This window comes from Oncorhynchus kisutch, linkage group LG8 (assembly GCF_002021735.2).
Source record: "Oncorhynchus kisutch isolate 150728-3 linkage group LG8, Okis_V2, whole genome shotgun sequence".
NCBI classification, from domain to species: domain Eukaryota; kingdom Metazoa; phylum Chordata; class Actinopteri; order Salmoniformes; family Salmonidae; genus Oncorhynchus; species Oncorhynchus kisutch.
The window spans coordinates 45,835,115-45,849,892 of NC_034181.2; the positions used below are offsets into that span (position 1 = coordinate 45,835,115).

The 14,778-nt window shown below is 42.5% G+C and overlaps 1 protein-coding gene across 4 annotated transcripts in view; it reads left to right on the top strand.

The window, feature by feature from the left end:
- Positions 1-14,778, top strand: part of LOC109895617 (rho-related BTB domain-containing protein 2) — a 99,201-nt gene that overhangs the window by 46,498 nt on the left and 37,925 nt on the right. For 3 of the 4 annotated variants that reach the window (XM_020489466.2, XM_020489468.2, XM_020489463.2), the window contains 2 exons: positions 7,169-7,370; positions 7,469-7,572. In XM_020489466.2, coding sequence (XP_020345055.1) covers positions 7,179-7,370; positions 7,469-7,572 — 296 coding nt within the window. In that variant the 5' untranslated portion in view covers positions 7,169-7,178. Of the gene's footprint in view, positions 1-6,863; positions 7,051-7,168; positions 7,371-7,468; positions 7,573-14,778 lie in introns of all 4 variants that reach the window. The other variant, XM_020489465.2, reaches the window with a different exon arrangement.

Genomic DNA, 14,778 nt, shown 5'->3' on the forward strand with positions numbered 1-14,778 from the left:
AGTCTGACTCCCAATCACGGCCAGTTGTGATACAGCCTGGAATCGAACCAGGGTCTGTAGTGATGCCTTTAGCGCTGAGATGCAGTGCCTTAGACCGCTGTGCCACACCCCAGTCACAGGCATCTAGGGTGTGTAAGGTGAAGTTTCCCCTAGAAATTGCTCTTGGGTCAATTTTGAATTTTCCCCGCTAATAGTTAAGGTAAGGATTGGGGGAAGGGAAGCTGATCAAACCATTCACATGGAGCCATACCCATCTAATACCACCTTTCATTACTCGCTTTTTCCATTATCAGACGAAGTTTGAACAATCTGTTAATATAGAGGTAGAAATAAGGCCAGCACTGATATAGAGATATATTAGATATTTGGATTTGTGTATGCTCTTTTCCACAGCAACATGTCCCAGTAGCACACCCAAAGTATTGGCCTGCACCTTCCTCAGTGTGTCTGCTTTCCACTATTTCATTTTCAATCCCTGTAATACAGGTGACCGCCTAACAGATGATGTCTAGACTGCTGCTTTACACGTGATATGTATAGTATCAGTCACTGGCTGTGAATGAAACCCTACACTGCTCTCACAGTGTCTAGTTACGGCTTGGCTGTGAGAGGCAGGTGCGTGCGTGTGAGAGACCTCTGCATAGTCAGGGCGATGGTGTAGTGCTCCAGGACTTCTGTCTGATCCCCCTGAGAAACTTTCCACTGCTCCCAGTTACATCACAGCTCACATCTCCCCATGCCTCCCCATGCCTCACAGCCTACCTAAGCCTATTAAAATGCCAGACCCACGACCCCCCCCCCACACACACACAAGGTCTGCAGGACATGGGCGAATAGTGTCATATTTTTTTTCAAATATTGTAGTTGCGATTTGACTTGCGATATATACCAGAACACTTGGGTGAACTGTTGGAATTATAGAAATGTAATTATTTATATTAAGAAGCAAAGTGGAAAGCAGCATCGTTCTTGTTTGGAACAACAACATTTCAAATCAAATTGTATTTGTCACATGCACTGAATACGACAGGTAGACCTTACAGTTAGGTGCTTACTTACAGGCCCTTAACCCACAATTCCGTTTAAAAATAAATAAAAGAGTTAAGAAAATATTGACTAAATAAATGTAAGTTATAAAAGGAACATAATAAAATAACAATAACGAGGCTATATGAAATAAAATTGTATGTCACATGCGCCGAATAGTGACCTTACAGTGAAATGCTTACTTATAAGCCCTTAACCAACTATGCAGATCCATGAAAAATGAGTGTTTTCAAAGTATTTACTAAAATAAATGGAAGTGTCAAAAATGTAAACAATTGAAAATATAAAAATAACAACAATATAATAACAGTAGCGAGGCTATATACAAGGGGTACTGGTACTGAGTCAATGTGCAGGGGCACAGGTTAGTTGAGGTAATATGTACATGTACAGGGTAGAGGTAAAGTGACTATGCATGGATAATAAACAGAGAGTAGCAGCAGCATAAAAATGGGGGACAATGCAAATAGTCTGGGTAGCCATTTGATTAGCCGTTCAGGAGTCTTATTGCTTGGGGTAGAAGCTGTTAACTAGCCTCAGTTACCTTTGCTTTCTTGGGTATGGTAAAAATGGTTGACATATTGAAGCAAGTGGAGACAGTATACTGGGATAGGGAGAGATTGAATATGTTCGTAAACACTCCAGCCAGCTGGTATTCACATGCTCTGAGGACGCGGCTAGGGATGCCGTCTGGGCCGTCAGCCTTGCGAGGGTTAACACCCTTAAATGTCTTACTCACGTCGGCCATGGAGAACGAGAGCTCACAGGCCTTGGGAGCGGGCCGTGTCAGAGGCATGGTGTTATCCTCAAAGTGGGTGAAGAAAGTGTTGTCTGGGACCAAGGCGTTGATGTCCGCGACGAGGCTGGTTTTCCCTTTGTAATCTGTGATTGTCTGTAGACCCTGCCACATACAGTACCAGTCAAAAGTTTGGACACACCTACTCATTCAAGGATTTTTCTTTATTTTTTACTATTTTCTACTTCCTACATTGTAATCGGATTTGCCGAAGGGAGGGCGGGGGAGGGCCTTGTAGGTATCTTGAAAAGGCAAGTAGCAGTGGTGTAACGGGATTCGTCCTCCTCTGGCGAGGAGTATGAGAGATCGGACCAATATGCAGCGTGGTACGTGTTCGTCATGTCTTAATGAACAAAATCACTGAACACGAAAATAACAAATTGAAAGACAGAAACGAAAACTGAAACAGTTCCGTGTGGAACACACAGACACAGAAAACAATCACCCACGAAACACTGGTGGGAAAAGGCTACCTAAGTATGATTCTCAATCAGAGACAACTAATGACACCTGCCTCTGATTGAGAACCATACCAGGCCAAACGCAAAATACAACATAGAAAAACAAACAGACTGCCCACCCCAACTCACGCCCTGACCATACTAAAACAAAGACAAAACAAAGGAACTAAGGTCAGAACGTGACAAGTGGTCTAGGTGTTTTCCCTTAACAAGTACCACAGTCAATGTGTTGATAGAACTTTGCTAGCGTTTTCCTCAAATTTACTTTGTTAAAATCCCCAGCTACAATAAATGCGGCCTCAGAATATGTGGTTTGCATAAAGTCCAGTGAGGTTCCTTGAGGGTTGTCGTGGTATTGACTTGGGGGGAATATAAACTGATGTGACTATAACCAAAGATAATTTAATTTAATTGTGGGTTATTCTAGATCGGGTGAACAAGGACTTGAGTTGCTGTATGTTGTCACAATCACGCCATGAGTTGTTAATCATGAAGCATACACCCCCGCCTTTCTTCTTCCTGAAGGGTTCTTTATTCCTGTCTGCACGATGAACTGAGAACCCAATATGTTACCGTCCTTGATGTCTCTCTGGAATGAGATCCTCACCCTGAGCTCATCTACTTTATTGTCCAGAGAGTGAACATTAGCTAGTAATATACTCGGGAACCGTTGGATGGTGTGCCCGCCTCCTGAGTTGAACTAGTAGTCCACTCCGAATACCTCTTCTCCGCCTACGGTGATTAGGAGCAGCCTCTGGAATAAGTTCAATTGCCCTGGGAGGTACGAACAAAGAATCCAATTCGGGAAAGTCGTATTCCTGTTCGTAATGCTAGTGCGTTACCGCCGCTCTGATATCCAAAAGTTATTTCCGGCTGTATGTAATAACATAACACAAAAAACATTCTGGCTAATAATGTAAGAAATAATACACAAACAATTATAAGACTTCAAAGTTGCTTTGGAGCTAGAAGCAAAGCTGCCATGTCTGTCGGTGCCATCTTACATAAGGAAATCATATGCAGACCTAAGCTTGTCCCCTACCTTCCCACCTTTGGGACAAACACTCCGATTGTTAGGGCGGAGACATGAGCATCTCGTCATTATATACAGATCTCTGGTTTCAGCCGCTTGTGAATTGTAAAGGGAAGTTGGTGGTTGCACAGTGAACTGTTAGGATGCTGGATTTCCCTAAAGTAATTGTATAATTACTTCTGTCTAAATAAAATCACCGGAGAGCATGACAGACACAGAGAACCATTAGTTTATTTAAAAATCTTTTGCTGTGGATTGTTTCGAATCACAAGTGTGTTTGGGAAGCTTGCGATTTGAGTAGTGCGCGTGGCAATAGGTGTATCTGATAGAGTCGCGGCTGTGAGTGAAAAGCTTAGAAAATATGTGCGAAAGTAATGTCTTGAGTATAAAATGTTGCATCAAGAAGGAGAGGGGAGTGGGGGCGAAGATATGGTGCGTGTCTCTCCAGAATGCATTAATTTAAAATGGGTTAAATAATTTTACTACAAAATGAAAAAGTGAAAACAGTTTTCTAGAAATGTTTGCAAATGTTTATAAAAACAACAGTATTATTCAGCACCTTTGCTATGAGACTCGAAATTGAGCTCAGGTGCATCCTGTTTCCATTGATCGTCCTTGAGATATTTCTACAACTTGGGAGGTGACCAAGAACCCGATGATCACTGACAGAGCTCCAGAGTTCCTCTGTGGAGATGGAAGAACCTTCCAGAAGGACAACCATCTATGCAGCACTCTACGAATCAGGCCTTTATGGTAAAGGTGCCAGACGGTTGCCACTCCTCAGAAAAAGGAACATGACGGCCCGCTTGGAGTTTGCCAAACGGCACCTAAAGGCTCTCAGACCATGAGATACAAGATTGTCTGATGAAACCAAGATTGAACACTTTGGACTGAATGCCAAGCATCATGTCTGGAGGAAACCTGGCACCATCTCTACGGTGAAGCATAGTGGTGGCAGCATCATGCTGTGGGGATGTTTTTCAGTGGCAGGTACTGGGAGACTAGTCAGGATAGAGACAAAGATGAATGGAACAAAGTACAGAGAGATCCTTGATGAAAACCTGCTCAGGACCTCAGACTGAGGCGACGGTTCACCTTCCAACAAGACAACGACCAGACTTGAACCCGATCTAACATCTCTTGCGAGATAACAGCCACCATCGAAGCAGCGTCACTCATGCAGAGCAAGGGGAACAACTACTAGAAGGCTCAGAGCGAGTGACGTTTGAAAAGCTATTAGTGCGCGCTAACGAGCTAGCCATTTCACATCGGTTACACCAGCATCATCTCGGGAGTTGATAGGCTTGAAGTCATAAACGGCGCAATGCTTGATGCACAACGAAGAGCTGCTGGCAAAACACACAAAAGTGCTGTTTGAATGAATGTTTACGCTCCTGCTTCTGCCTACCACCGCTCATTCAGATACTTGTATGCTCAGTCAGTCTATATGCAACGCAGGACACGCTTGATAATATATAGTAATATCATCAACCATGTGTAGTTAACTAGTGATTATGATTGATTGTTTTTTATAAGATAAGTTTAATGCTAGCTAGCAACTTACCTTGGCTTACTGCATTCGCGTAACAGGCAGTCTCCTTGTGGAGTGCAACGAGAGAGAGGCAGGTCGTTATTGCTTTGGACTAGTTAACTGTAAGGTTGCAAGATTGGATCCCCCAAGCTGACAAGGTGAAAATCTGTCGTTCTGCCCCTGAACGAGGCAGTTAACCCACCGTTCCTAGGCCGTCATTGAAAATATGAATGTGTTCTTAACTGGCTTCCCTAGTTAAATAAAGGTATAAAAATGTAAAAAAAATTATTGGCAAATCAGCGCCCGAAAATACCGTTTTTTGATTGTTAGGAAAACTTGAAATCGTCCCTAATTAATCCGCCATTCCGATTAATCGGTCGGCCTCTACTACAGAGGGTAGTGCGTACGGCCCAGTACATCACTGGGCCCAAGCTTCCTGCCATCCAGGACCTCTATACCAGGCGGTGTCAGAGGAAGGCCCTAAAAATTGTCAAAGACTCCAGCCAACCTAGTCATAGACTGTTCTCTCTGCTACCGCATGGCAAGCGGTACCGGATTGCCAAGTCCAGGTCCAAAAGACTTCTTAACAGCTTCTACCCCAAGCCATAAGACTCCTGAACGGCTAATCAAATGGCTACCCAGACTATTTGCGTTGTCCCCTCTTTTACGCTGCTGCTACTCTCTGTTTATTGTCTATGCACAGTCACTTTAACTTACATGTACATATTACCTCAATTACCTCGACTAACCAGTGCCCCCGCACATGGACTCTGTACCGTCAACCCCCCCCCCCTTTTATATATCGCTATTGTTATTTTACTGCTGCTCTTTAATTATTTGTTACTTTCATTTTGTATTTTTTACTTAATACTTTTTTTTTCTTACCTGCATTGTTGGGTCAGGGCTTGTAAGTAAGCATTTCACTGTGATACCATTTGATTTAATATTGCGATCTCTCTCCCGCTCCTCCTTTCCCTCCTATTTGTCCACGTACAACTCTCAGAGAGAGCGGTTATTGGTCCACTCCTCTTGCAGCTGCTTTGGCCATTACGTGAAGAACTGTTACATAAGGATAAGATGTAGGAACTTTTACGACTCCCTCTATTGCGATACTGATGTAAACCCACGTGCCTCACTATGTGTCTTAGACAGACAGAGGAGAGGAGAACTAGGGATGGAGCACAGATAAATCCTAGAGTAGACAGGAACTCCCTCTGTTCCCTCAGAATCTCTCAGGGTTGGCTCACTCTCTTCCCTACTCACATAGGCTAAGGTAGGCTGTACAGTACCATTGGTTTTGGCCCCGTACCTGAACACCTGCCGCTCAGTGGCTTTGGCAGCTCTAGGACTTCAATGGACATGGAATATTCCAAACGGGAACATTATGTTTTTTTGTAGCTTTTATTAAGCAAGACCTGACATTGTTTGTTTTAGGCCTGTAAACAATATCGTCTCGATCTGTAGCAAATGGGACATAAAATGTATGAGAGGAGCAGGTGTTGGTGGGAATGAGTGGAGGTGTGGGCGGGGGGGGGGGGCAAGCGGGATTGCCGCTGTCCATTGTCTCTTGTGTCCAATGAATGGGTGCCATTTTTTTGGGCCGCTACTGTGTGTCACTGCAGGGACGAAGTGCCACACCGCCGCATCTATGTCAATGGAATAATAATAAGCCTATGAATCTTTCAAAACGGCCTATTTATGGGACCACGGTTTGTTCAGAGTGGTAGGACAGGATTGCAGGTTTGGTCTGCCCATATCAGCTGTATCAATATATCACCTGGCAGAGGGGGAGGGGGGTGGTGTCTTTCATGAGTGCCCCTCAGCAGATGGGATCATCATTCACTCCTCCAAAAATAAAAATCTGCCACTGGGGCTGTGCTCTGGTTTATATAGTTGCCTCTTGTTCTCTCTCTCTTGCTCTCTCCTTCTGTTATGACATAAATAGCCACTCAGTTTTTTATTTCTCTGCCCCCGTACCATGTGTTCACTCTGGAGGAGTTTGGCTGGAGCTGCTCGTTTACTGGTCAGTGCGGACTCGGGCTTCTAGCCTTGGCCAAGCTTTTCTGTTGGTGATTGATTTAGGAGCTACCCTGGCCGTTGTCTTGGCCAAAAGCTGTTCAGTATTGTTCCGTTTGTACCTGAATACTTCACTCAAAGACATGCTCTGGAACTTTGGTGACTAGTAAGTCTTTTTTTAAACATTCCGCTTTGGTATGTGTCAATGTGTCGTTCTATATTCTATGACCAGAGTTACTTTCTAACCCCCGCTCTCTCCTTCTCCCTCTCCCTCTCTCACCCAGGGCCCTCTCCATGGATATAGACACAGACTATGAGCGGCCCAACGTGGAAACCATTAAATGTGTTGTGGTAGGGGACAACGCAGTGGGCAAGACTAGGCTCATCTGTGCCCGCGCCTGCAATGCCACCCTCACACAGTACCAGCTGCTCGCCACCCACGTGCCAACTGTCTGGGCCATTGACCAGTACCGCGTGTGCCAGGAGGTGGGCATGGACCCATGCGACACACACACGCACACACACAGGCACAGCCTGAAAATAATTGTCTCATGCTGTGGTGTGGTGTGTGCTTGTCCATCTAGGTGTTGGAGAGATCACGGGATGTTGTGGATGAGGTCAGTGTGTCCCTGAGACTATGGGACACCTTCGGTGACCATCACAAAGACAGACGCTTCGCGTACGGCAGGTGAGGAGGCACACAAACATGCACACACACACTCACTGAGAGGCCGTGGCTACTTTCGGGTCAGGGTACTTGTTGTCCAGACAGATTCTGGTAACTGACCTAATAACTCAACCTACCTGGCTATAATGCAACCCCCTACAATGCAACACCCCCTCTCCAGTGTCTAAGGCCATGGCATTGTAAAGGATTGACAATATTTAATTTGGCTAAAATCTACCCAAATTCCTCACCGTTCACCTCAGGAGACTGATGTGGCTTTTGGGCTTAAGCACACACACACACTATTACATATACACACGCACTGTCACACGTGGTCATTGTGGCTGATATGTGCGTACTGAAAGCTAGATACAGTATCAACAAGATCTCATAGTTTCCCTTCAAAATTCAACGTATTATGGATGAACTTCTATTTGTGACGCAGTAATTCTGTGCGGTTACAGAGTTATTTCCACGTGGCTACAGGGTTAAAACAGAAGCAACTCAAAGGTTAGCAGTTTAGGCATTAATTCCAAATGGTTAAGGTTAGTGCTGTGGTTTGGGGAGGCTGGCCAACCTCATACCATAAGTATGAGTATAGCCTAATAGCTACAAAAGTCTCACGTTGCCATACCTCCAAAACCACGTCGTTGTCACATTAGGGAAGCCTGGTTTGCGTTAAGGCTACTAGGAAGGTAACTACAAATACGTTTTTGCTAAGGGCAGCTGTTTAGCTGGTTAAACAAAGGTTAGCCATGTGAAGGCGAAAATGTATGCCCAAGTCAAGAAAGCTTTCCGCACTGGTCGCCTAATTGTGGGTGCTTTTCAAAGCCTATTGGCTCCAATGACTGTAATTTGCTCAATACTAGGGGTTGATAAATAAAGTTGAGATCATTAGAAAGGAGATATTCTACTAATTTCTACTGTAGGTAGGTAATTCAAAATGAGTTTACTCTGTTGTTGCTAGCGATATTCATTAAAACATTCATAACATTATTTCTTGATATATATACAGTTGAAGTCGGATTTTTACATACACTTAGGTTGGAGTTATTAAAACTCGCTTTTTTAACCACTCCACAAATTTCTTGTTAATTAACAAACTATAGTTTTGGCAAGTCGGTTAAGACATCTACTTCGTGCATGACACAAGTAATTTTTCCAACAATTGTTTACAGCCAGATTATTTCACTTATAATTCACTGTATCACAATTCCAGTGGGTCAGAAGTGAACTGTGTTGACTGTGCCTTTAAACAGCTTGGAAAATTCCAGAAAATTATGCCATGACTTTAGAAGCTTCTGATAGGCTAATTGACATCATTTGAGTCAATTGGAGGTGTACCTGTGGATGTATTTTAAGGCCTACCTTCAAACTCAGTGCCTCTTTGCTTGACATCGTGGGAAAATCAAAAGAAATCAGCCAAGACCTCAGAAAAAAAATTGTGGACATCCACAAGTCTGGTTCATCCTTGGGAGCAATTTCCAAATGCATGAAGGTACCACGTTCATTTGTACAAACAATAGTACGCAAGTATAAACACCATGGGACCATGCAGCCATTATCCCGCTCAGGAAGGAGACGCGTTCTGTCTCCTAGAGATTAACTTACTTTGGTGCGAAAAGTGCAAATCAATCCCAGAACAACATTAAAGGACCTTGTGAAGATGCTGGAGGAAACAAGTACAAAGTATCTATATCCACAGTGAAACGAGTCCTATATCGACATAACCTGAAAGGCCGCTCAGCAAGGAAGAAGCCACTGCTCCAAAACCGCTATAAAAAAAGACAGACTACGGTTTGCAACTGCATATGGGGAAAAATATCATACTTTTTGGAGAAATGTCCTCTGGTCTGATGAAACAAAAATAGAACTGTTTGACCATAATGCCCATTGTTATGTTTGTAGGGAAAAGGGGGAGGCTTGCAAGCTGAAGAACACCATCCCAACCGTGAAGCACAGTGGTGGCAGAATCATGTTGTGGGGGTGCTTTGCTGTAGGAGGGACTGGTGCACTTCACTAAATGGATGGCATCATGAGGCAGGAAAATTACGTGGATATATTGAAGCAACATCTCAAGACATCAGTCAGGAAGATGAAGCTTGGTTGCAAATGGGTCTTCCAAATGGACAATGACCCCAAGCATACTTCCAAATTTGTGGCAAAATGCCTTAAGGACAACAAAGTCAAGGTATTGGAGTGGCCATCACAAAGCCCTGACCTCAATCCTATAGAAAATCTATGGGCAGAACTGAAAAGGCGTGTGTGAGCAAGGAGGCCTACAAACCTGACTCAGTTACACCAGCTCTGTCAGGAGGAATGGGCCAAAATTCACCAAACGTATTGTGGGAAGCTTGTGGAAGGTTACCCGAAACGTTTGACCCAAGTTTAACAATTTAAAGGCATTGCTTACAAATTCTAATTGAGTGTATGTAAACTTCTGACCCGATGGGAATGTGATGAAAGAAATAAAAGCTGAAATAAATCATTCTCTACCATTATTCTGACATTTCACATTCTTAAAATAAAGTTGTGATCCTAACTGACCTAAGACAGGGAATTTGAACAAGGATTAAATGTCATATAGTTGAAGTCGGAAGTTTACACGCACCTTAGCCAAATACATTTAAACTCAGTTTCACAATTCTTGATCCTAGTAAAAATTCCCTGTCTTAGGTCAATTAGGATCACCACTTTATTTTAAGAATGCAAATGATTTCAGCTTTTGTTTCTTTCATCACATTACCAGTGGGTCAGAAGTTTACATTGCTCCTAAGGATGAAATTGCTCCTAAGGATGAATCAGACTTGTGGAGGTCTACATTTTTTTTCTGAGGTCTTCACTGATTTCTTTTGATTTTCCCATGATGTCAAGCAAAAAAGCACTGAGTTAGAAGGTAGTATTTGAAATACACCCACAGGTACACCTCCAATTGACACAAATGATGTCAATTAGCCATTCAGAAGCTTCTAAATCCATGACATCATTTTCTGGAATTTTCCAAGCTGTTTAAAGGCACAGTCAACTTTGTGCATGTAAACTTTTGACCCACTGAAAATGTAATACAGTGAAAGTGAAATTATCGGTCTGTAAACAATTGTTGGAAAAATGTATTGTCATGCATAAAGTAGATCTCCTAACCGACTTGCCAAAACTATAGTTTGTCAACAAGAAATTTGTGGAGTGGTTGAAAAATGAGTTTTAATGACTCCAACCTAAGTGTATGTAAACTTCCGACATCAACTGTACATACATACATTACATACATACTGTACATACATACATACATACATACATGCATACATACATACATACATATAGTACAGTACCAGTCACAAGTTTGGACACACCTACTCATTCCAGTGCTGGGTATTTTTATATTCCAAGGAAGACGTACATGTATATTTACTCTCCTCCATCAGACAGACATAACGGGATCATCTCTATCCCTCTCACCCAGACCTTTCAGACATAGCACTGATCCTCACCCAGCCAGCTAGCAGGACTTAATCCACACACGCACGCACGCACACACACACACAGAGAGAGAGCAGGATGTTTTGAGTGACCGAGAGTGTGCATGCGTGCGCGGCTGTGTGTTTGTGTGGCTCTGCTCCTTTTCAAATTGTCAGTGACTCATTGTCTGTGTTTGCTCAGCCAGCCTGCAGTCAGCTGATAGCACAGTGCCAGCTCAGCTGTTCTCTGCCTGTCTGTTTGGGCGTTGTGGGGCTCAACATCTTGCCCTAAACCCACGATCAGATCGCCATGCCACCCCATGCAAGCACCCTTATTTTTATTTTAGTATTATTTATTTCACCTTTTTTAACCAGGTAGGCTAGTTGAGAAGACGTTCTCATTTACAACTGCGACCTGGCCAAGATAAAGCAAAGCAGTGCGACACAAACAGCAACACAGAGTTACAAATGGAATAAACAAACATACAGTCAATAACACAATAGAAAAGTCTATATACAGTGTGTTCAAATGAGGTAGGATAAGGGTGGTAAGGCAATAAATAGGACATAGTGGCAAAATAATTACAATTTAGCAATCAAACACAGGAGTGACAGATGTGCAGAAGATGAATGTGCTTGTAGAGAAAGAGAGGGTCCAGATTGTCTAGCCCGGCTGATTTGTAGTGGTCCAGATTTTGCAGCTCTTTCAGAACATCAGCTATCTGGATTTGGGTGAAGGAGAAATGGGGAGGCTTGGGCAAGTTGCTGTGGGGGGTGCAGGGCTGTTGACTGGGGTAGGGGTAACCAGGTGGAAAGCATGGCCAGCTGTAGAAAAATGCCTATTGAAATTCTCAGTTATCGTGGATTTATCGGTGGTGACAGTGTTTCCTAGCCTCAGTGCAGTGGGCAGCTGGGAGGAGGTGCTCTTATTCTCCATGGACTTTACAGTGTCCCAGAACTTTTTGGAGTTTGTGGTACAGGATGCAAATTTCTGTTTGAAAAAGCTAGCCTTTGCTTTCCTAACTGCCTGTGTATATTGGTTCCTAACTTCCCCCAATCAACTACTTATATGTATGCTCACACTGTCCTCTCTGTGTACAAAAGTATTTCATATGGTTTGTTATTTGATCATAGGGCGTATATATATTTACACTACCGTTCAAAAGTTTCTGGTCACTTAGAAATGTCCTTGTTTTTGAAAGAAAGGTACATTTTTTGGTCTATTTAAAATAACATCAAATAGACCCGAAATACAGTGTAGACATTGTTAATGTTGTAAATGACTATTGTAGCTGGAAATGGCAGATTCTTTTTTGGGGGGGGGGGGATATCTACATAGGTGTTCAGATGCCCATTATCAGCATCCATCAGTCCTATATTCCAATAGTACCCGCAAAACACCAGTCTCAACGTCAACAGTGAAGAGGCACCTCTGTGATGCTGGCCTTCAATGCAGAGTTGAAAAGAAAAAGCCATATCTCAGACTGGCTAATAAAAATAAAAGATTAAGACGGGCAAAAGAACACAGCCACTGGACATAGGAACTCTGCCTAGAAGGCCGAGTCGCCTCTTCACTGTTGACGGTGAGACTGTTTTCAGCCATGCTAACATAATTGCAAAAGGTTTTTCTAATGATCAATTAGCCATTTAAAATTATAAACTTGGATTCGCTAACACAATGTGCAATTGGAACACAGGAGTGATGGTTGCCGATAATGGGCACAGTCTCATTGGGCACAGTATGCCTATATTCCATACAAAAATCTTCCCTTCCAGCTACAATAGTCAGTTACAACATTAACCATGTCTGCACTATATTTCTGAACAATATGATATTTTAATGGACAACAAATGTGCCTTTCTTTAAAAAATAATGACATTTCTAAGTGACCCCAAACTTTTGAGTGGTAGTGTGTGTATATATGTATATATTATAGTCTCAATTACTAATTTATTTATTACTTATTTATTTGTATCAAGACGTTATCAAGAAGTTAGCCTATTATTGATTTAATGCCCACAGTATGTCACTCACAATGACTAAATAGGTGAGTTATTAACACTTCTGTCACCATTATGGAGTGACATAGTGCTTGCAAAATCTCTAATAACAGTGGGAAGTGTGTGTCTGTATCTAGGGATCTCTGCTGGGTTGTGTATACACCAAGCAGTCAGCCAGTCAGTTTGAGCTCAGCCTCGCTCTATATCCTGTAAAAACACTTAACACCTAGATTTGGTTACATAATGTTAGCTAGCAGCCCTGCTGACCTTTGTAGATTGACTTGACAATGACAGAGTAGGGTGAAGTTGCCCCTAGATGCTGAACTTGGGTCAGTTTTAGATTTCCCCCCACTAATAGTTAAGGTTAGGTTTGGGGGAGGGGATCCTAGATCTGTACCCAGACGAAACTTCAACAAAAAAAACTCCTAATAGTTCTTATTCACGTGCAGTTGGTAAATGATTGGCCAACGGTGTCAGTGAGCTATATAGACTCCCAATGTGTGTCAGCGTGTTTTGTCTTCTCCTCTCTGACTCATACATGGACGTATGAACATTCACATGGACAGATTCATCAGACAGATGCAGGGATAGTCACAACACTTACCACAAGGGCAAAAACATAAAAACACAAACACACTAACATAGATTGAAGCAGTCTGAGCCATGGAAATGACACTTTGACAGGATGCTAATGGGAATTGCTGTTTGTGTGTGTACTTGTGCATACTGTGTCAGTACTAGCCCTATGATGTCATGGTTTAGCACAGGATTACGTCGAACATTTAGAGAAGGTATAATTTTCCGCAGGTTACATATTGGTGGAAGTTAAGTTGTTATTCTGGTGTTATTCTGTTGCCTATTTTGCCGACGACTCTATCTAGCTTCTATCATGTTGGCTGTGCATTACTTAGTTGTTTAAACCTAGTTGACTCTGTTGACCGGTTACGTTTCAGTAGAACTTGAGCTCATCCCCCGAATGTTTCATCTTCCATTATCATCTTTAACCCCTAAGGTTGACGTCCACGCCCCACCGAAATCGAATTAGCATAATACAAAAATCCCCATAAATATGTCAGTTTAAGCTAGAGATATCTTTTTTTTGTTGCATTGGATACGCCTATGTTACATTTCCACATCTGCGGTGAAAAGTGACAGGGCTAGAGCTGTGTTTGTCAAACCATGAGACATCCAGAAAATCGGTGTTCTCACAAAAACTTTCTTTTTTTTTGTTTGATACTTCAAGGGGTCTTCAAAATCAAATAGCTAAATGATCCTTGGTTATGATATACTTAAACAATTACATATAACAGGGGTTCTTAAACTTGTTCAGCCTGAGATCCAAATGAGAAAGTCTGTGTTTTCCTGGGACCCAAGCTTATGAAAACATGCAAATATTGGTACATTTCATTGCCTAAAACAAATGCAATATAGACAAATAACAATGAAATGAAATACCCATTTAATTAACTATTCATGTTTGTTTTTCCCCATTAAAAAACACTCTTACATATCTGTCTAGGTTGGAACTGTTGCTATTAAAAACAAAGAAATCTTTCTTTCAGAAACTGGAATAAACTGATTGAAGCTAGATGCTTTTTGAGGCCTCACACAGATATAGACCAGAAAACACACACGCGCACACAGTCCTAATGAGAGGTGTGCGACTGGTTGAAGTTTTCAACAAGCGTGTCTATTCTGGGCTTAGTTTTTGACAGTGCAACCCTGAGGTAATGCTCAGCATTGGATCTGTTTCTGTGCTGTTGTTTTTTTT